Source organism: Antechinus flavipes, chromosome 1, assembly GCF_016432865.1.
Source record: "Antechinus flavipes isolate AdamAnt ecotype Samford, QLD, Australia chromosome 1, AdamAnt_v2, whole genome shotgun sequence".
NCBI lineage: Eukaryota > Metazoa > Chordata > Mammalia > Dasyuromorphia > Dasyuridae > Antechinus > Antechinus flavipes.
This window is the reverse complement of record NC_067398.1, coordinates 402,549,904-402,572,678: the sequence shown is the minus strand read 5'-3', so window position 1 is coordinate 402,572,678 and position 22,775 is coordinate 402,549,904. Positions and strand designations below refer to the sequence as shown.

At 35.7% G+C, this 22,775-nt stretch overlaps 1 protein-coding gene across 1 annotated transcript in view; it reads right to left on the bottom strand.

The window, feature by feature from the left end:
• The window catches only part of OTULINL (OTU deubiquitinase with linear linkage specificity like), a 42,874-nt gene extending 20,700 nt beyond the window's left edge, over positions 1–22,174 (bottom strand). The window contains exon 1 of the mRNA XM_051969860.1: positions 21,920–22,174. Within this exon, the coding sequence (XP_051825820.1) occupies positions 21,920–21,980 (61 nt within the window). The 5' untranslated portion in view covers positions 21,981–22,174. The remainder of the gene's footprint in view (positions 1–21,919) is intronic.
• Between the last annotated feature and the right edge of the window lie 601 nt (positions 22,175–22,775).

Genomic DNA, 22,775 nt, shown 5'->3' with positions numbered 1-22,775 from the left:
TACAAATATCTTTGGAACAATGGCATGGAATTGAGAATTTTGGACCACCAGAATATACACATAATCAAAATGGTGGGTGACTCAGAGATGAGTGAAAAGACAAATATTGATCAAACAAGAATCAGCATATATCCAATAATGACAATAGTAAAAGAGTAATGAAGACATCATTGTGGAATTGTATGATCAAGAAAAGGAGAGAGTCAGTCAAGTAGCAAGACTGAAGGATAATATACATCCCAAGTGCTACATGGATATCCCTTAAATATTAAATAAAGACTAGAAAAGAGATTCCTAATCTAGGGCCCACTGATGGATAGATTTCAAAAAGGTCCGTGAACTTTGATGAGAGAAAATTCTATCTTTATTCAATATAATTGGTTTCTTTACATTTTAATTTATGCATTATTCTGAGAAGAGATTCATAGGCTTAATCAAAGTGTTAGAGGAGTCCATGAGACCAAAGGAGGCTCAGAAGCCCTGACCTAGAGAAAAGCCTCTAATTGCTTGTGTAGAGCCTATAAAATTCAATAAAAAAGAAATACCAACATTACCAGGGTTGACAAACATGGATATCTTGTCATGTAAGGAATATCTCCATCTTGAACTTATATATCACTTGAAATATTGGCATAATTCTAGTATCCACTGTTGTGATAACTCAAACCATGTTTTTGTTTTGTTTTATTTTTTTAATCTACTGTTCAAAATCTTGAGATGTTTATTTCCTTTCTTTGGCCATATCTACCAGATCCTCTCTTAAAAAACAAAATGGAAAAAAATTCTCTCTGTGTACTTAAAAAGCCCTTTATTCACCCTCTAGTCTTTAGTCCATTATACTTTGCTTTTCTCTAAAAGGCACACACTTGCACGCACACACACACACACACACACACACACACACACTTACTCTCTCTCTCTCTCTCTCTCTCTCTCTCTCTCTCTCTCTCTCTCTCCCCACACACAATGGCAGGATCATAAGTTCTCTGAGAAGACAAATGAAAGCTTAAAACTCAAGCACTGGATAAAAAAAAAAAAGCCTTTTCTCTTCCTTTCTCCTAGTCCCTCAATTTACCTTAGGGGATTGGCAACCTTGCCTACACACTTGCTTTCTAAGCACATTTTCTTTAACAATTGAGGAAGGGCCCTGAAAATTGGATTAAAATTCCTCTAAGTGTGAGGTACCCTAATGCCAATGCATCCTTAAATACTTAAAAATGTTCTTCAGTCAAAGAAGTCTAGGAATTATTGATGTCTCATGGCAAATGCCATTTGTCCCCCATTTATTCTCCTATTCACCTATCTCCAAAAGGAAAGCTTTAAAATAGAAATAACCTTTTTAGATCTTAAGACTACAGGAAGAAAAGGTTTGGGCAATTGGGCAATTTTGGGCAAATCTCTTAACTTAAAGATTCACAAAAATTTCAGGAATGTCATTCAAAAATAGTATCAAACAACTGAAGGGATTTAAGTTATTAAAAGACACAACAAATGTTTTGAGGTCATGAAGCTGCAAATAGTTGGAAGAGAAATTACTTAGTACTAACCTAACTTTCTGGACTTTGCCTCCTCTCCAGCAACATTTCTCCTTCAGGCACCCTCTGTCTTCACCTTCCCTTCTTTTCCATTCCCCATTAATTAATTTTAATCTAATTTCTAATTAACTTTACTAATATAATTTCTCCCATTAGAATGCAATAGCTTCCTGAGGTCAGGAACTGGCTTTTTTGCTTGTATTTGTATTCCCAATGTTTAACCCTTAGTACCTGGACCATAAGTGGTGAATATTCTTTATCTGTCTAAGAATAAAGACAAAGAGAATAGTATAATTATGATCAAATTAGCCACCTTTCCATCTTCTGGAAATACCTTGAAACAAAATGAATAGGAAATTTTTTTCTGCAGAAAAATTCATGAATGTTCTAAAAATTGGAAAACATGACAATACTACAAGACAAAATTTTTTTCATAGTTTTATGTTAGAGTAGGATCACAAATCCAAAGATTTAGTGGTAGGAGCAACTTCATGTCTTTAGACATGAAGAAAAAGAGGTACAGAAAGATGATGAGATTTTACTGCAATCTCACAGGTGAACAGAAGAGATGGTATATGGCTAGATGGTGCTGTGAACAGAGCCTGGACTCAGGAAGACTCATCTTCCTGTTCTCAATTATTAGCTATGTTACTCCGGCAAATTACTTAACCCTATTTGCCTCGGTTTTCTCATCTGTAAAATGAGTTAGAGAAGGAAAGGGCAAACCATACCAGCATCTTTGCCAAGAAAACGCCAAATGGGTTATGAAGAATCAGGTATGACTGAAATGACTAAACAATAAAATAGTCCCTACTTCCCAAAATTGTTGTGAAAATCAAATAAGATAATAATTGTAAAATACTTAGCACAGTGCCTGGCACATAGTAAGTACTACATATATGTTAACTATTAAATGTAAAATCATGTACTCTCACTATTAAGGTTGCTTGTAGTAGGTACTCTTAAATTGAGTCATATTCTGTCACCTGGTAGTATCTTTGCATTAAAATGTTTAAAAAGTTCCAATTACTCAGTAATTATATCTTGAAATTAAAATACTTTTATCTTGGAAAGAATGACCAGTAAGATGTTCAGTAGCAAGTTCTATCATGAACCTACTGCAGATATTAGTAGTCTGATTACAGGAATCAGCATGTTTTATCTGACATTCATGTGAAACCAAGACCAAGAGAATCAAGTTAATGAATAGAATAGGGATCTGCTCCTTGACAAAAGAAATTGAGAGGATTTTTTTTTAAAACAACCTTATAAGTCCAATATTTCCATTACCCTTTTGCTGAAAACACATCCTGAAGCCATTCAATTCAGCCTATCATATTTTGAAAAAAAAACTTGATTTTTTTTCTCATTCCTTTACCAGTGGTCTTAAAACTAGGGTGCAGAATGTCTTAAAACTTCTGTTTACCAAATGGTAAGTGAGGTAGACTGCTCATTGCTGGTGATTTCTAATTTCTTTACCATTATTTGATACAAGAAAGATACAGACAAAAAGTAATTCTAAAATTTCTTTGGTCTTGGAAAGATAGCACACCAATAAGTATTATAAGTTAAAAAAAAAACTAAATTAAACATTTTATAACCTCAACTGCAAAGAGAAAATCTAGGGAGAGTAATGAAAATGAAGAAAAAGTGGTAGCTAAGAAAATCCATCATATAAATCTGTTTAAAATTTGGTGGAGTCTGAAAACTTTGTTTCGTAAGCCTCTGCTTTCTCAATTTTGAAAGTACATTCTTAGGGTCAATATTTCCTCTTATTTATTCAGATTTTGTAACCAGAATAGATCTTACATTCTGATATCCCCATTTTAGAGGTGAGGAAACCAAAACTTGCTAAGATGTATATGTGGCTTATACACATACTTGTGGCTTGCGAACAAACATTTGTCAGGGTAATGGTGGCTATTTATTGCTCAAAAAGGTTTCCCTTGCAGTGGTTTCTTTCCCAGATTTGCCTGGGGTTTTGATTAAAGCATCCTGTTACATGAAACTCAAATTTCATTGGTTCAGTTGACTCACTTTAAGGAACCTTATAGCAAAGACAGCAATGATAGGGTGTGTGTGTGTTTGTGAAAGAGAGAAAGAGAATGCAGACAAATATCTTTCCTTCTTCAAGTAAATAACCATAATTAAAAGTCATAACTGCATAAAGCAACAATACTGCATGATAACAAGCCATGTCATAAATTATTTCTATCCTATGGGAACACCAGAGGTCTACAATTTCTGGATTAAAATATACATACCCATGTGTGAACATATGCATATATGTAACTTTAATACAAATAGATGAAATTATAGACATAAACCCATATGTACCTATATTTCTCTTGGGCAAATCATTTAGTTCTCTGGGCCTAAATTTCTCCATCTGGAATATAGGAATTCCAATCTTGAAGGATATGAGGCAAATGCTTTGTAAATTATAAAGTGCTAGGTGATACACACACACACACACACACACACACACACACACACACACACACACACAATGTGTTCCAAAAGTTTTAGTCCTATTTTAAGCTTTACTAAGATTTTTGTAAGTATATGTATATCCATATTTTTTACCATGACAACCAGGGGGAAGGGAGCTATGAAAAGCAAAAAGGTAAATTTAGTTTTCTCATCAGGTCTTTGCTTAAGTTCAGGCAAGAAATCCAAGATCATACATAATCACAATTTCTATATCAGACAGACACACACAGCTTTAATTGTTAAAAATCTAGTATTCACATTAAATATTAATTTGAAAATAAGTAAAAAGATAGTTTTTGGAATTTATACTTGTAGCACACATAAGTAGCTTTGTTGAAATGTTTAGCTTCTTCTTCCTTTTTTTTCATCCCAAATTACAATTTATTTTTCTAGATTTGGTTTTCTTTCCATTTTTAGAGGCTCAAATTCACAGTATTATCACCTTAACTTTTCACCCTAAACACAGTTTAAGAAGGTACCAAGATTTTTTAAAGAGAGGATAGGACAGGCAGAGTGAAAGCCAGCCCCAGTCAGGAAGACCTGGGATTAAGACCCTCTGATAGACACTGGCCATGTGGCCCTGGTCAACCCCCTTCCCTTCTCTCTCTCTCTCTCTCTCTCTCTCTCTCTCTCTCTCTCTCTCTCTCTCTCTCTCTTTCTCTCTTTTTAATAACTTTCTATTAACAGAACCCATGCCAGAGTAATTTTTTACATTATCCCTTGCACTCACTTCTGTTCTGATTTTTCCCCTCCCTCCCTCCACTTCCTCCCCCAGATGGCAAGCAGTCCTATACATGTTAAATAGGTTACAATATATCCTAGATACAATATATGTTTGCAGAACCAAACAGTTCTCTTGTTGCACAGGGAGAATTGGATTCAGAAGGTATAAATAACACGGGAAGAAAAACAAAAATGCAAACAGTTTATATTCATTTCCCAGTGTTCTTTCTTTGGGTGTAGCTGCTTCTGTCCATCCTTGATTAATTGAAACTGAATTAGCTCTCTTTATTGAAGAGATCCACTTCCATCAGAATACATCCTCATACAGTATCGTTGTTGAGGTATATAATGATCTCCTGGTTCTGCTCATTTCACTTAGCATAAGTTCATGTAAGTCTCTCCAAGCCTCTCTGTATTCATCCCGCTGGTCGAAATGTTTCACTTCTTAAAAATGATAATAAACTGTTAGTGGAATTGTGAACACATCCAGCCATTCTGGAGAGCAATTTGGAACTATGCTCAAAAAGTTATCAAACTGTGCATACCCTTTGATCTAGCAGTGTTTCTACTGGGCTTATATCCCAAAGAGATACTAAAGAAGGGAAAGGGACCTGTATGTGCCAAAATGTTTGTGGCAGCCCTGTTTGTAGTGGCTAGAAGCTGGAAAATGAATGGATGCCCATCAATTGGAGAATGGCTGGGTAAATTGTGGTATATGAACGTTATGGAATATTATTGTTCTGTAAGGAATGACCAGCAGGATGAATACAGTGAGGACTGTCGAGACTTACATGAACTGATGCTAAGTGAAATGAGCAGAACCAGGAGATCATTATATACCTCAACAATAATACTGTTTGAGGATGTATTCTGATGGAAGTGGATCTCTTCAATAAAGAGATCTAATTCAGTTTCAATTGATCGAGAATGGACAGAAGCAGCTACACCCAAAGAAAGAACACTGGGAAATTAATATAAACTGCTTGCATTTTTGTTGTTCTTCCCGGGTTATTTATACCTTCTGAATCCAATGCTCCCTGTGCAACAAGAGAATTGTTCGGTTCTGCACACATATATTGTATCTAGGATATACTGTAACCTATTTAACATGTATAGGACTGCTTGCCATCTGGGGGAGGGAGTGGGGGAAAGGAGGGGAAAAATCGGAACAGAAGTGAGTGCAAGGGATAATGCTGTAAAAAATTACCCTGGCATGGGTTCTGTCAATAAAAAGTTATTTAAAAAAAAGAAAAAAAATGATAATAAACAATAATAAAACAAATAATATGTTTTCAATTACCATTAGCAAACACCAATTCTTCAGAAGTAACTATGAATCATAAAAATATATACTGTATTTAATGTTAGTAAGTTTCTTTTTTTCTTTTTTTGCTCATGCAAAGCTGTGATTTCCTTGATATAAAGCACTCTCAGGGAGGAAACTCCCTTTATTAAAGCAGACCTACACCTGTTTGCCACATAAAGAGTTGCTGAGTTCATTGAGAAGTTACAATATCACACAGCCAACACTAAGGCTGAACTTGAATTCAGGTATATTGAATTGAGGGAATCAGCTTTGTATATGTTATGCCACGCTGTCTCTCAATAAATTAAAGATAATTTCAAAATCTGTTCTATATAAAATACAGAAATACTTTTGTGGTTTATGTTCTATAGCCACATAAATTCAAGACAAGGTAAGAGATAATATAGTGGTTGCTGAGGGGTTGGTCTGCTCCAAAGTATAAGAGGCAACTGGTGGAGTCATGTATGGAGCTCTAGCCCTAGAGTCAGGAAGACTTGAATTAAAATCCAGGCTCTGACACTTATTAGTTGGGTAAGTCACTTAATCCTCAATTGTAAAATGAGGATAATAACAGCATCTACCTTCCAGAATTTCAGTGAGAATGAAATGAGATAATATTTATAAAAAGTGCTTAGCACAGTGCCTGGTACACAGTCAATCTTCTATAAATGCTTATTCCCTTCTTTTCCCTAATATCATGGGCAATGGGCAAGGTGTAAGGAACTTAGACTCTAATCCTTGTTTGATCTGGTTAGTGATTTGCACAATGTCATTTCTTTCTGGACTTTAGCTTATTCATCTCTAAAAATATATTTTAGAACTGGATGATTCCTAAAATCTTTGGCCCTAAAATTTGGTAATTTCCCATAAACCATCCAAATTTCACATCATTCAGTAGACTATTTAAGGAATGATGACATATATGTACTTTATGATTCTAAACTATTGCAAAATAACTCTAAAATTCAACTAAAGCCAAAACAATGAGTCAAAGACTGTAACAGGAAAGATCTTCTCAGCTGTTTCCAGAAGATTTATTGTGTGTTGACCCAAATCACACAAAATTTAGTAGCATCATACTTAAATCACATATTGTTAGTATTCTCGGTCTTTTAAATCAAGGAGTTCCCAAAGGCGTTTCATTGCATAATATTTCCTAAAAATCAAGTCCTACAATGGCAGAAAACAATGTTTTTTTATTGTTACAAGAGCAGTTCAATGAAGGGAAGAGAGAAAGATAGCTTTGTCTATCTTTTCAGAAATGACTTTGAAATAAAAACAAAAGGCATCAAGAAAATTCATTTTTAAAAATTAATGTTTTAAAAATACCTAAAATTGACCAGAAAATAAAAACAAAAGTGAGCATAGGATAATAGATGGTAGGAATGCTAATGTAGTGTCAAAATAAGACAGCACAAGAACATAAATTCTGTTCCTGCCAGAGCATATAACTGAACAGCTAAAAAGAAATTAGTAATCATTTTGAAATGGAAACAACAAACTGAGTAGAACTAAGCTGATTATTCTCTCTCACACATTTTAATTGATTTTTCACTTTGTTTTGGTTTTAATGAAGCAACCAATAAGACAAACTTTGTATCATTTGTGTCGGCATTTCAAAAACATGATCCTTGGTTTTATGTTTATATTGTTCTGGTTTCAGTTTCAAATTGGGTAGCCAGCTTGAAGTTTAGTTTGGAGGGAAGAATTAAACTCACTTTTAAATATGCCAAATCAAATGTAGTCCAGCTCTTCTTGTCTGTTGAAATCATTGCAATCTGGAGTTTCATTTTTAGAAAGCAACTAATTAATTTCAGTTTAAAGTAGTGACTTTCAAGCTTTTCCAGTTCTGAATCAGCCCATTTTCCTCCCTAAGCATTTCCATCACTTTAAATAAACCATTCTGGAGAAACAGTGACACTCCATTCTTCCACTTACACCAGGGAGGATGAAATGAAATGGAATTCCTATCCGTGCCCTCCTGGGCTCTCTACTCCTAGCATAAAGCAAAATCAGCCAGTTTTTCTTAACCAGAGGAGACTGTTAATAGAACCCAAGGAGAATTTCCTAAAGCATGTTGCGTCTACTTCTAACTTGCTTCCTCAAGCTATTCAAGATTGATTTTTGTAGACTAAAGCCACGGAAGGAGAAAATGCATATAGCAATGCAATGTCACTAATTGAATTGTTTGTGTTAGTCTTTATTGATCTACTGAATATAAAGTTCTTGAGAATAGTGACTCTCTTTTACTGTTGTTTGTATACAACAGTGCACAACCCAGTGTCTGGCACTTAGTATTGCTTAATAAATATTTATTGACTAATGATTAGATAATAAGCTTCATGAGGGCAGGAGAGTTTACTTTCAAATCTCTATATCTTTCTCAGATTATTATCTAACCTACTATACAAAAAGCATAGATATAAGCTTGCTGTTGTAGAAAAAAGAGCATCAGAGGAGGTCAAAAGATATGGGTTCAAGTTCTAACACCAGAAACTTATTACTTGTGTGCTGTTAGGCAAGTTCCTTAACTCCATGAGCCTCAGTTCCCTCATATGTAAAATTAGGGGGTTAGACTAGATAGTTCCCAAATTGCTTTCCTGTTCTCAATCTATTTTCTTAAACTCAATATATCTAAAACAAAATTAATCATTGTTCTGTAAGAAATAATCAAAAGGATGATTTCAGAGAGGCCTGGAGAAGTGATGCTAAGTGAAACAAGCAGAACCAGGAGATCATTGTACATGGTAACAAGACTATACAATGATCAATTCTGATGGAAGTGGCTCTCTTCAACAATGAATTGATTCAGACCAATTCCAATTATTCAGTAATGAAGAAAGCCATCTACACCCAGGGAGAGGATTGTGGGAACTAAGTGTGGGAACACAACATAGCATTCCCACTCTTTCTGTTGTTGTTTGCTTGCATGTTTGTTTTCCTTCTCAGGTTTATTTTTTTTCTTTCTAGATTCGATTTTTCTTGTGCAGCAACATAACTGTATGGATATATATATACATACGTTGGATTTAACATATTTTTTAACATGTATTGGAATACCTGCTATTTAGGGGAGGGGGTAGGAGAAGGAGGGGAAAATTTGGAGCAGAAGGTTTTGCAAGGGTCAGTGTTGAAAAATGTACAAAAAATTTGTAAATAAAAAGTTATAATAAAATAAAAAAAAAACAAAATTCATTATCTTCCCCCCAAATCCTTCTCTCATTCTATCTTTTTTTTAATTCTGTAGAAATCACTACCATCTTTGTTTTTACCCACATTCAAAAAGAGTCATTTAGAAAGCCTTCTTCTTCCTTACAACTTGTATCCAATCAATTGCTAAGTACTGTTGATTCCACTTCTTCAATATATGTCATATTCTGCTTGTCTTCAGTTGTTTTAGTCATGTTGGATTCTTTGTGATCCCATTTGGGGAGTTCTTGGGAAAGGTACTGGAATAATTTGCCATTTTCTTTCCTAGCTCATTTTTCAGATGTTGAAATTGAGGCATAACTTGTCCAGGATCACAAAGCTAGTAAATCATCTGAGGCTAGATTTGAATTTAGGAAGACGAGTGTTCCTGACTCCTATCAACTATACTACCTAGCTGCCTCCCTCCATATTCTCTTTACCCATTCCCTAATTCAGCAATTTGTCACCTCTCACCTGGATAATTACAACAACCTCCTAACTGTTCTATCTACCTGAAGTCTCTTTCCTTTCCATCTATCCTCCATTCTAGTGCTAAATTGATATTATGAAGCCATAGGTCTAGTTATGTCACTTCTCTGTCTAAAGAGCTCCAATGGGTTTTTCTTGCCTTGATGATCAAAATCAAACTTCTTTGTGTCACATATAAAGCCTTTCAAAATCTGGTCCCAACTAACATTCTAGTTTTATTATACATATTCTTAGTCATTGGCACACTCCAATCACACTGGTATTTTTGCTGTTTTTCTATTTCTGTGCTTTTATATATGCTACCTGTCATATCAGGACTCCATCCTTATTATGCTTTAAGTTTCTTCTAAAGTTCAGCTTAAATGCTCATCCTATAGGAATTCTATTTTGATCTACCCAAGTTGCTATCATTCTCCTTCCAGAAATATTTTGGACTTATTTCTTTTTCTCTATTTGTGTTCTTGTATAGACTATAATTTTCTAGGGGCCAGAAACTGTTTCTAATTGGCTTAATATTCCCAGATTGCAACACAGAGCCTGACACACAGTAAAAATATAATAAATGATTGCTGAATTCAATCGTTGTCCACTCAACCAATCACTAAACACTTGACTGTTCTTATACTATATTCCCTTTGCTAGAAGAAACGTTCTAAAATTCATACCATTTTACTTGCTTCTAATTGTGTTTCTCCATGAAAATATCCAGAACCAACATCCTCAGAGAATAAGGCTAATGGATTTTTAAAATTTTATTTTATTTTATAATAATTTTTTATTGACAGAACCCATACCAGGGTAATTTTTTTTACAACATTATCCCTTGCACTCGCTTCTGTTCCAATTTTTCCCCTCCCTCCCTCTACCCTCCCCTAGATGGCAAGCAGTCCTATATATGTTAAATATATTGCAGTATATTCTAGATACAATATATGTTTGCAGAACCAAACAGTTCTCTTGTTAAGGCTAATGGATTAATAAGGAATAGTCAGCCTCCAAAATTCAAAACTTATACTGAAGTTTCTATAGAAACTTTTTAAAAAATGAATGGTTCAAAAGCATTTTTGCATGGAGAAAGGATTATTTGCAAATTTTTTAATTAACAGATTACAATGCGAACAAACACAATATTCTATATGATAACAAAACACTAGAAATTCATATCCTCTAATGATGAATCTCAGTAATAGCACTTTTAGACTATTGTCTACAGTACCCTAGAAGTGAAAATAAACAAAATTTTATTATTCTCCTAGCTTAAACCTATTCATTTTAGCAGCTAATCAAATAGAAAGATAGAAAAGGGAACTAAGGAAGGAATAAAATGTTTCTAGAAAGCTAGAGTCCTTTTTAAAGCATATGGAAAGTTGCTTTTTCAATCTGTTGTGCAGCTGCATTAAAATTTTCCATGAAATAAGCAGCTAGTTGGATAAAAGTCCAAAAGATCATCTTTAATAATTAACCACTTCACAGATCTCCATTCTGTCATCTAACATTGCTAGAGAACTTTATGGAGAGAAAGTGCCTGAACCAATCATTCTTTTTATTTAAGTAGCTTCTCTGAAAAGGTAAGTTGAAAGTTAAAGCTAGGAGAGACTTCAATTTTTTTTCTTGATAGTACTTCTGTTCCAGAATCATAAACAGCTGAGAATTGTTAGCTATAATGCCAGCTATATAAAACAAGAATAGTCAAATTTTTGCTTTTAAAAGCTAAACTGGGGCCTATGAATGTAATGGAATCTAACTATTGGGCAATTAAAAATGATGAGCAGGCAGATTTCAGAAAAACTAATAAAGACTCATTCATAATGGTGCAAAGTGAAATGAACAGAACCAGAAGAACACTGTACACAGTAACAACAGTGAGTGATGATAATAACTTGATTCTTCTTGCCAATACAATGATAAAAGACAATTACATGGGATTCATGATTGAACATGCTATCCACATCCAAAGAAACAACTGATGGACTCTAAATGCAGATCGAAGCATATTATTTTCACTTCTTTGTTTTCTTCTTTTTGATCTATTCCTTCTTTCATAATTGTGATTAATATGGAAATACAATTTACCTTATTGCATACAGATAACCTATATCAACTTGCATTAGGGAAGGACAGAGGGAGAAACATTTGAACTTCAAAATTTTCTAAAAAGTAATGTTAAAATTGTTTTTACATATAATTAGAAAAAGTAAAATATTATTTAAAAAAAATAAACGACATGCTATAACATTGATCTTTGAAATTGGATAAGTTTCTCCAGAAATTGCTGCATAACTTATTTCTCTTCAAATTCCCCTTATAAATCCTAATATAAAACTCTGGGCAAAAAAATCATCTCTTACATATGGCTTTTTCTTTTTCTACAATGCCACTGCCTTAGTACAAATTTTCACAATCCATTAGTCTCATGGGTTTTTCTTTCTGACATTCTATCAATTTTTTGATGGGACAGCCAATATAATCTTTTCTGTGTAAAACTCTCTGTCCAAGACACATCCTTCCTCCCCTTAAAAATCTTGAGTGCTTTTTAGTCTGTACCAAATAAGTGCCAACACACACACACACACACACACACACACACACGCACACACGCACGCACACACATACACACCCTTAACCAATTAATTTCAGACTTCTCTATCTGTATCTGTAATAGTACTTACAAGTAGCCTGGCTTGTATACTTACAGCCAGTATACTATATGACAAACTGCTGAGCATAGCATTTCTTTGAGTATCACTAAGAAACCATTTTTTTAAATTCCTAGATGAATGATAGCAGAGTCCCTGTAAAGATAAAATGCACTATTTTTTAATTCCTTTTTTTTTTAAAAAGGAATTAACTCATATGTATCATGAAATGAATGACTTGGATGCAAGGAAAGAGCAGAAAATCAAAAGTAATATTAAAGAGAAGAGCAGAAAATCACTCAATCACTACAAATACCTTTATTTTAAAAAAGGGGAAAGAGATTCAATTATAATAATTACAAAAATGACTTTCAGATCTATATATCCAACCTTCATTTCTCTCCTAAGCAACATGCCCATGTCTTCAGCTTTGTGGTAGACATTTCCATCTTGATGCTCCATAGGCATCTCAAACTCAATCTGTCCAAAACAGACATGATCTCTCTCCTGAAATTCACCACCTCCTCATAATTTGACTATTCCTGTTGGATGCACTAATCTTTCAGTAATATAGGTTTTAAACCCTAAGTCATCTTCTACTTTTCCCCCTCACTTTCCCTTTATCTAATCATTTATTTGGCAACTTTTATCGAAAACTAATGTTTGTCAGGATTTCAGAAAGCCTGGAAAAACTGACATAAACTGATGCTAAGTGAAGTGAGTAGAACCAAGAGAACATTGTACATAGAAACAACAAGATTATATGATGTTAAATTTGGTGGACTGAGCTCTTTTCAACAGTAAGATGATTCAGGTCAGTTCCAATGATCTTGTGTTGGAGAGAGCCATTTGCACCTAGAGAAAGTACTGGGGGTACTGAGTGTGGATCACATAGTATTTTCACTTTTTTGTTGTTGTTTGCTTGCATTTTGTTTTCCTTCTCATTTTTTTTCTTTTTGAGCTGATTTTTCTTGTCCAGCATGATAATTGTGGAAATATATATGCAAGAATTAAACATATTTAACATATATTGGATTGCTTGCTGTCTAGGGGAGAGAGTGGGAGGGGAATGGAGGAAGAAAAAATTTGGAACATTTTGGGTTTTGAAAAGTGAATGTTGAAAACTATCTATGCATATGTTTTGAAAATTAAAAGCTTTAAAAAAAAAGAATGAGATTAGTCTTAAGGATCTTCCAAGAAAAAAAAAATCAATGTTTGTTTTACCTCCAAAATCTGTCTTGAATTTGTCTCCTCATTTATACCAAAATCAATTTCATTAAGACCTTCATTACCTCCTAACTGATCTTTCTCTAATCTCTTCCCAGTCTAAAACATCCTCCAGAGAGCTGTCAAATTAATATTTCAAAAGTATAGACCTGACTACATCCCTCCTGTATTCAAAGGTTTGTTTTTTTTTAATCTCTAAATAAAAAATAGATCTCTGTCATTTAAAGTCCTTTGCAGTCTGGAGTTAATCTAAGTTTTATGTGTGATTTCACAGTGTTTCCTCTCATGCACTAAAATGAACTGTTATTTCCTGGGTGCTACACCCAATCTCTAATTTCCATGCCTTTATATTGGCTGTCTCTTAGGCCTAGAACCCTTTCCCTCCTCACCTCTGCCTATCAGAAGCCCTGCTCTACTCAAGGCTCAGTTCAATTGAAACCTCTTACATGATCTCTAAAAGATTTTCTTGTCTTAGCATCCCACCTCCACTGTATAATTATTTTCTATCTTTATCTTTCATATATTTTGGATTTACTTATATAACTCTTGCCCCAGAGTCAGATAGTATAAGAGTCTTTCCTCACTGGTGGAAATGAATAGCCTGCACTGCATGAGGAGTTGGGTGGAGATGGGGAGAAAAGTAGGGCTTTAGTCTAAATCCTCTTTTAGATTCTTGAAGGGCAATTCTCTTTAAGAATTTTCAAGTACCACTCCTCTCTAGGACTCTTCAAGCTTTAGGATTTTCCAGTCACTTTGAATACTTCGGGTCTTCCAGCTTTAAGGAAGAACAGTTCAGACTGTGGATGGAAATGCCCCAGGGAAGAGATGAAAGAGATGATCAGACATTCTCCATCATGTCCCCATATCCATCTGGTTATGCTAGAGAATTTGGGGAATTTTCTCTTGGATAAGATTTAGGATTTTCTATCTTTGTTGAGTTGAATTATCTTTTTCCACACGGAGAGCTCATTCATTCAGTATTGTCTAGTATATATTCTCCTAGGTATACTTCCTATAGTTTCTATTTTGCTATGATTTGGATAAAGGGTTTTTTTTGTTATTCTTTCTGCATATCCAATGTGGAAAGGGTGTTTGGTGAGAAAGGGTTTGTCTCAGATACACAACTTGTAATCCTTCTTCCCCTCAAATAACAAAGCAATCAGAAATTACTTTGAACTTGATATATTCCTTATACTAATAATATTTAAGGGAGAAAATAAACACAATTATATCCTAGTACCCTCTCTTTCTGAGAGCAGAATGGCCTCCAATCCTAACTTTCAAGCTTTAGGACTCTAATTTTCCTGTCACTTGGAGTACTTCTGACTTCTACATTGAGAAAAAAAAATGGAAGAAGCCAACCCCACTTCAGACTACTGACAAAAATGTCCTGGGAAGAGATGAAAGGTGCAGGTATTATCCATCATGTCCCTCTGAGAAGAAATGAGTCTTCCTTGGAGAAGAGTGGAGGGAGAAGAGGTTAAAGATATCTATTTTGTATCCCTTTAAGCCACACAGTGACAGTTCTTGGTACACGTAGGCCCTCCCTACATATAGGGCAGGAACTGTTTTCATTTTTGTCTTTATATTCCAAGCCAAGTACTTGGACAAGTAGTTGTTTCATAAATGATTGTTGAATTGATTTAAATTGATTTTTAAAAGTTCAGTGTTTTCATAAGATCTCATATTAATTTCTAAAGGAAAGAGCATTGCAAATAGCCCAGTGAGGAGTCCTTATCCTTATCCCCAAATGTTATAACAATAAATATGTTTATGTGTGAATTACTTAGGACAAGCAATAATTCCAGTATAGCTTCTTTTGTGAGTGACAGCAGTGATTATAGGTGTGAGCTTCTAGTGAAGTTAGCTCAACTTATGACATTTGACCTTACTAGATAGAACTATATTGAGATGATTTTTCCCACCTCTAATTAAGTATCTATTAATTGAATGTAAGATTTTGGGGCATACATATATTTCAGTGCTCCCTTTTTCTGCATTTTTAAATTCTGTGGTTTTTACTTTTTAAAAAAATGCAAAGTTTGTGGCTCTTAAAAAAAACATATTTCATTGACAAAGATATTGTAGTGTCTATTTATTCAGGGAAATCAAATATCTCAAGGATCATTTGTGCCTACAATAAAACTGCATCAATGATATAAAGTGTAAAGAAAAGGTGAAAAACAAATAGAAATACCAAGAACTGAAAAACCATTGCAATAAAACAGTTTAATTAATCTTCAGGGAAAAGTTGCTATTAATTCCATTATGATTAAAGTTTGAAGACATTGAAAAGATTAAGGGGGAAAAATTGCTAACTGAAGCAATGAAGGGAAAAATGTCTTGGGAAAACAACCTGAGTATTAAGTATTATAAAAAAGTAATTTTTCTTGATGAAACTCATTTTTTTTTATGTCAGGCTATCTTGAAATCATCATCAAAAGTTCAGATGAGCCTTAGAGATATGGACATCTTTATCAGATTGTAAAATAACCACTCCAAAATAATATTTCAGCAATTTTTAGAATCTGGGAGGAACAGAAAGTAACAAGCATTTATAAAACACCTACTGTGTGCCAGGTACTATGTTAAGCACTTTACAAATCACTTATGTGATCTTCACTTACCTGAAAGGTATGTGCTATTATTAACTTCATTTTGCATATGAGAAAACTGAGGCAGACAAAGGTTAAATGACTTGCCTAGGATCACACAGCTACTAAATAATCTGAACCTGGATTTGAACTCAGGTCTTTCTAACTCGAGGCCCAGAATTTTCTCTCCTGAACCACCCACTGGCTTTTTGTGCTTGGAAGTCTTCTGATTTCCCCTTGATAAAAATATTGATATAATCTAAAAAAGTATGTAACATACTTACAGAAATTCCCAAATGGTGCTAGAATACTACAATATGAACTTGTATCATGACACATGTCACAAAAGGTTAAGAAATAGATTAGAGAAGATAATGAATATGCTTCAATAGCCTGGGGAACTTGTCTACTTTAATGAAAAACTTAAAGGCTATAATGAAGGATAGACTCAGGAAATGAACTTCATCAAAGGCATGTTTAATATTTAATATATAAATGTTTCATGAAGAATAATTAAAGAATGTGGCAAAATTTTGTTAACTCAATTCCAAATAACTTAAAACAAATGACTGAAACAAAAGGGGGGCATATTATATATTGATTTTTTCTAAGATGTAAAAATTGATTATTGTATAAGTCAATAAATTTAATTATTTAGTTTTATTCTGGTTAATTTACATTACCCTGTACTTGTTCCCTGTCCATAACATTCCATGCCCCACTTCTACATTTAGCATTGATGTTGTCCTTTGCCTGGAATGTTTGCCTTTTTCACCACTTCCTCTTGGAATCTAGCCTTTTTCAGGTCTCAGCTAAAGTGTCACATTTTCCATAGATCCCTTTCTGATTCCTCCAATTAAAATTGTCTTCTCAAAGTTCCCTCTTGCTCTATGTTTGTGTATGTATGTAACATACACACACATGCATATATGATAAAAAAAGTTAAAATGCTAGATTCTGAATCAGAGAAATGGATTCAAATCCTACCTCCCACACTTAATAGCTATATAAGCCAAGAAAGTTACTTAACCTCTGAGTTTTGGTTTCCTCATTTGTAAAAAGGAATAATAGCAGCAGGATTGTTGTGTGACTCAAATAAGATAATGTGTATACATCACTTTTTAAACTCTAAAGTATTATTTAATTATGAGATTATTATTGACTCATCTAGCATATGTTGTCTCAGGTTGTTTGAAGGTAGAAACAATTCTGATTTTGTCTTTGCTGCCCTACCCCCTAGTGCAACGTCTGATATGCAGTAGATTCTTAATTTGTCTAATATAATAGATTAATGAATCAATTCTTCTTTGCTCCAAGGAGACTGAGGCAAAAGGAAAGATTTCCAGAGAGTATGCCCCAACCCAAGTCACTTACTTTTCAAATATTCATTGTAGCTAGTCACAAATGAGGCCATTTTGAGCAATAAGAATAGATTGCTACAAATCTATTATTTCTCAAAAAATTTCAATAAGCAGATGTTATTAAGAAAGGATCAAGAGGGGCAGTTAGTTGGCACAATGGATAGAGCACAGCCCTGAAGTCAGGAGGACCTGAGTTCAAATTTGGTCTCAGACACTTAACACTTCCTAGCTGTGTGACCCTAGGCAAGTCACTTAACCCCAATTGCCTCAGGGGAAAAAAAATTGATCAAGAATACTTTAACAACCTATAGTTGTTATTCTATATTCTATAGTCACCCACTTCTGCAGTTATGTAATTAAAGACTTTTCACTTAAAAACATACTTTAACATCACCCAATTTCCACTATATACTCTGGATATCTTTAAATATATAAATTTATGGTATTTCATAAAAATACACCAAGTAATTAGAAATGTGATCTCAAGCAAAGCCACTTAACTACACTGCTCAGTTTCTTCATCTGTATACAGGAATTAGATTTTAGTTCTAAAGTCTTTTTGGACTCTTTCTGATTCTAAGATTCTCTTTAGGGAGGGGGAAGAAGGAGAATACAGCTACACAAAAATCTTTCTTATCCAAAGAGCTTTTATAGTTAGGATTTTTATTGTTAAAATAATCTAGGGTTAGCATTATCAAAAAATTGAGCCTTGGTTCTTTTCTAATTAAAAAAAAAACTGTTTAAGGATAAGTAAAAGTTTCTCCTCCCACCCATAGATTAGCAGCCAATTTTAAAACATACTTGATGCCAAACACAACCAGCAAAGCAAAGAAAGTATGCTTCCAGGTCCTTAGGGCTCAAAGTTTTAGGACCTAGTGTGGAAAAGTTTTCCATAACCTGTTTCTAAAATCAATTTTCCACTCTTTCACTTCAACTTCAAACACCACAATGTGAAAAACAAATAATACTTTTGCTGGCATTCTTGTGACCAAGTAGGGAAAGGAAAAAGTCCCTGTTTGTTGGAGTAGTTATGTCCAACTAGAAATCTTTCCTCTTTCCAAAATGTCTTTCTCTGGCTATATCCATACTCTTTTCATCTCTCCTTTCTCTGCCAAAATAAGATGGAAAAGAAAGAAGTACATAATAAAAAATTCAAATAAATACACCCACAGGGAAATATTTGGCAAATACTATAATACCATAAGGTACAGAAGGGATGGGCAAACCTAATTTGTTCCCAATTTTTTTAAAGAAGTAAGAAATATGAAAAAATATAGAATGTTAAAACAGGGAGAGGTCTTGGAGATCATCTAATCTTTTCCATTCATTTTTCAGATAAGCAAACTGAGGTCCAATTAACCAAGGTTAATCAAGTTCAACCCAACAGGAACTAGAATCCAGGTCTTTTGACTTCTAGAAGCATGAGGAAAATAGAACAAGCACTTTTAGAGTACTTACTATGAATCAAGCATTGTACCGAGCACTTTATAAGTATTATCACATATGATCCTCACAACAGCTCTTTGAGAAAGATGCTAATATAGGGCTGTTTTCACTACCCCGTCCTGTAGGATATCATGAACCAAGAACACCAATAATTTTAAACTGCAGCTAATAAGCATAGCCCTATCCACTGATAGGGCTCCATAGTCTTCAGTATACAGTGGGCCAAATTTTAAGTGATTGTAAATAAAGCATTTAACTAAAGTAAAGATGCCTTTAATGGTTTGGTTATCTGTGACAAGACTATAGATAAATAAGATTCCAGTCTCTATCTTCCTCTCTCTCTCCAGGCACAGTGCCTGGTTCATAGTAAATACTTAAAAAATGCTTGTTTCACTTCCTCCTTCCCTTTTTCTTTCCTTCCCCTCTTTCTTCCTTATTTGCCTCCTTACTTCCCCTCTCACTCCCTCCAGCAATCTCATTCTTTTTGTACCTAGAATCACAGCACTGTAGTAGAAAAGATAGGTGAAAAACTTACCTATTAGGTCCTATACTCAAGAGCTAGACAACAGTTCCGAGAAAGAGAATTGAAATTTTTAGAAAACCACAAATTTAATAACATTCAAAAGTAAGTCATGGCAGCCCCAAAATGTAGTGCAGTCTTAGGATGAATTGAGAGATATAGTGTTTTATAGATATAGCTTTTTCTCCCCTTGAGGAAATTGGAATTAAGTGACTTGCCCAGGATCATACAACTAGGATGTATTAAGTGGCTGAGACCAGATTTAAACTCAGGTCCTCCTGACTTCTGGGTTGGTGCTCTATCCACTGCACTACCTAACTGCCCCAAAGGCAGAATCCTGCTGTACTCTGCCTTGGTAAGATGCTAGAATACTATGGGGACATGTGCACCCCCGCATACACACACGTGTGCACACACACACAAACAACAAAATTGTTCAGATTATGAATATGAACAGGTTAGTAAAAGGCCATATTATGAGAGCCAGAAACTATGTCTATTTAGCCTACAGAAGAGAAAGTGGTCAATAAACACCTGATGGATTGAAATGAATTGGAGAAGGCAGAGGAGAAGGGAATGCAGTAATTGACATAACTTTCTTAGTCCCAGAGAACAGAATTCAGAACAAAAGATGGACGCTGAACCCAGACTGAAACTCCACATTAAAAAAAAAAAAAAAAAAAAAAAAAAAGACTACCTAACAACTAGAACTATCCAAAAGTAGAACTGATTGTCTTGGGAGATAGGGGTTTCCCTTTTTCACTAAATAAAGGTCTTCAAGCAAAAAAGTAGATGATCAATAACCATTTGCTTTGATGTAATGGAGGGGATTCCGATGGCTAGATTAAACAGCCTTTGAGATCCCACCCAATTCTGTGATTCTGTTTTCAAATGTGTATAGCTTTATTCTCTGTAGGGAAACTTTGATTCAGGGGTGTGGTTTTAAATAAAAGTCAGTCTTGTTATACTGCAGATTTTTTTTTATTCCTTCAAGGGAGGAGATTTTGTGCCTGGGCGTGGGGAAGGGGTGGATTTTAGGAACAGCCACAAAACAGAGCAAACAGAAGAGTTCTAAAACCATTTTCCTTTAACTAATTTTCCAATAGTCTGTAGAGTGTTGAAGGCACCTTCCTCCTTCCTCCTCCAGGCTGCCAGCTCATTATCATAGATTTACCGGACCTCAAAAGCCATCTAATCCAACCCACTTTAAATGAGGAAGCTAAGCCCCAGGAAGAATCAAGATTGATTTAAGGTCTGGACGGCTATTAAGTATCTTAGATCTCTAAGATTTCTAAGATCTACTTTCTCTAAGATCAGTGTTTTATATATATATATATATATATATATATATATATATATATATATATATATATATATATATATATATATATATATATATGCCTCTGATTATTACAGTACCTCTAGTACAAAGAACAGTCATCTTCCCAATAAAAACAAATTCTCTTTTTGTTGGGAAAGTAACTTCTCTAGGATTGGAGAAGTGGTAACTCACCCATCACAACCTAAGCCCGAAACAGTTCAAATAGTATGAACATCCAAGAGTTTTGTTAAGTAAATACTTTCTTAGGCTTTCTCATTATTAGTCAACCTACTCATTGGCTCCTGAGAATGTTTTAGAGGCTCCATCGATATTGCTGTCTCTTGGCTACTGATAGCATTTCTTTTTTCTATTTCTCTTTCAAGGTCCTGCTCTGCCACTGCTACCAAAAAGGTAGGTAGCAGAAGGATCTAAGGATTCTGCCAGCAAACTTCTCAGGATTTCAGAGCAAGTTTGACGTGCACTCTCCCTATTCCCTCTACCCTCAGGACAGTCAGTCAATAAGTATTTACTGAGTGTCTATTAGGTACCAAGCGCTGCGATAATACTCTGTCAAAGATAAAGCCTAAGAAACTGAGGATTTAGGCACTGCCGCTGCAACTATCGGACTCTGCTGTCTCTCACAGCCACTACTGCTGTCACTTCAGTCTCCTTCCCTCCCACCCACGGCCGCTGCCTCTCCGGAGACAACTTTCCACAATCCACAAAGAAGCTAGGCTGACTTGGGACGAGGGGGAGGAGGGGGGCGCAACTAGTTAGCAAACGCTTCAGCAGCAGAGATGCAGAGACCCCGGAACCGGGAGCAGCAGCAGAATCCCATCCTCGCGTATCCAGGCTACCATCAGCCTCCCTCACCCCACCAAATGAATAAATAAATAAATGAAAATTCGCTCCCAGCCTCCTACGGAAAGTCAATTCCTGGAAGGAGAGGGGGAAGCCAGAGATCCCAAGCATCTCTTTCTCCTTTCCTTACACCCTCAAACCCGGCCCCCCATCCCAACTCCCCGGGGAAGAGGCACGGAACGAACAGGAGATTTTGCAAAGTCCGAAGAGAACGTCACCTGCTGCAGGAGGAAGCTGGTACTTCTCCCGGGCCGAGTGGTGGTTCTTTCGGGCTGCCATCCCAGGCTACTGGAGGACGGGCGAGCGCCTTCTTAGAGCCAACTCGGGGAGCAGCCTCCTATCACCGCCGCCTCTCTGCCTCCCATCCCTGCGGGGGCCGCCCGCCGCAAGGGGACAGCGGCGGCCACCTTGGGGATCTCCTCCCCGCTCCTCTAGCAGCCTCCGCTAGCTTCGGGCCGCTGCTCTTCCCTCCAGTACGCTTGGTGCGCCGCCCTTCCTGGCCTCTCACTTACTCAAACAGACTGGAAAATCAGCCAATCAGACCCCTCCTTTTGGAAGAGAGAAAGAGGTTGGGTGTGTCTTAGAGCAGCACCTTGTGCTCTTTTGTTGGGGTGGTGGTGCTTCTGAGGGTGTTTTCCTGCCTCGCCCAGAGGTAGGGCAACGTTTCCAACCACTTAGAATACTTGCTCTACTCCAAATTGAAGAAGCCCATATATCCTCTTGCATGAGGAAATGTCTCGTGAATCCGCAGCCTCCTCGTAGGTAGAACAGACCAGACCTGCTCAGTCTTATCTGGCCCAACAGAGACTGCCCCCATGGGTGTTTCCTTGTTAACTTTTCTCCCACGTCCATCACTTTTTCTGAATGACTGGTGTGGTGTTGGGTGCCTAGTCTTGGGGTACAGTGAAACGAGCCCTGACTTTTCTATCAGTGGACGAATGTTCAATCCCCATCTTCGACAACTTTCTTTCTACCTGTGTAATTTTGTACAAGTTTTGTACAGCTACAATTTGTAGCTTCCTCGGCTATTAATTTCCTTAAGGAAGAGGTCTGATCAAGCTGGTTTTTAAAGTC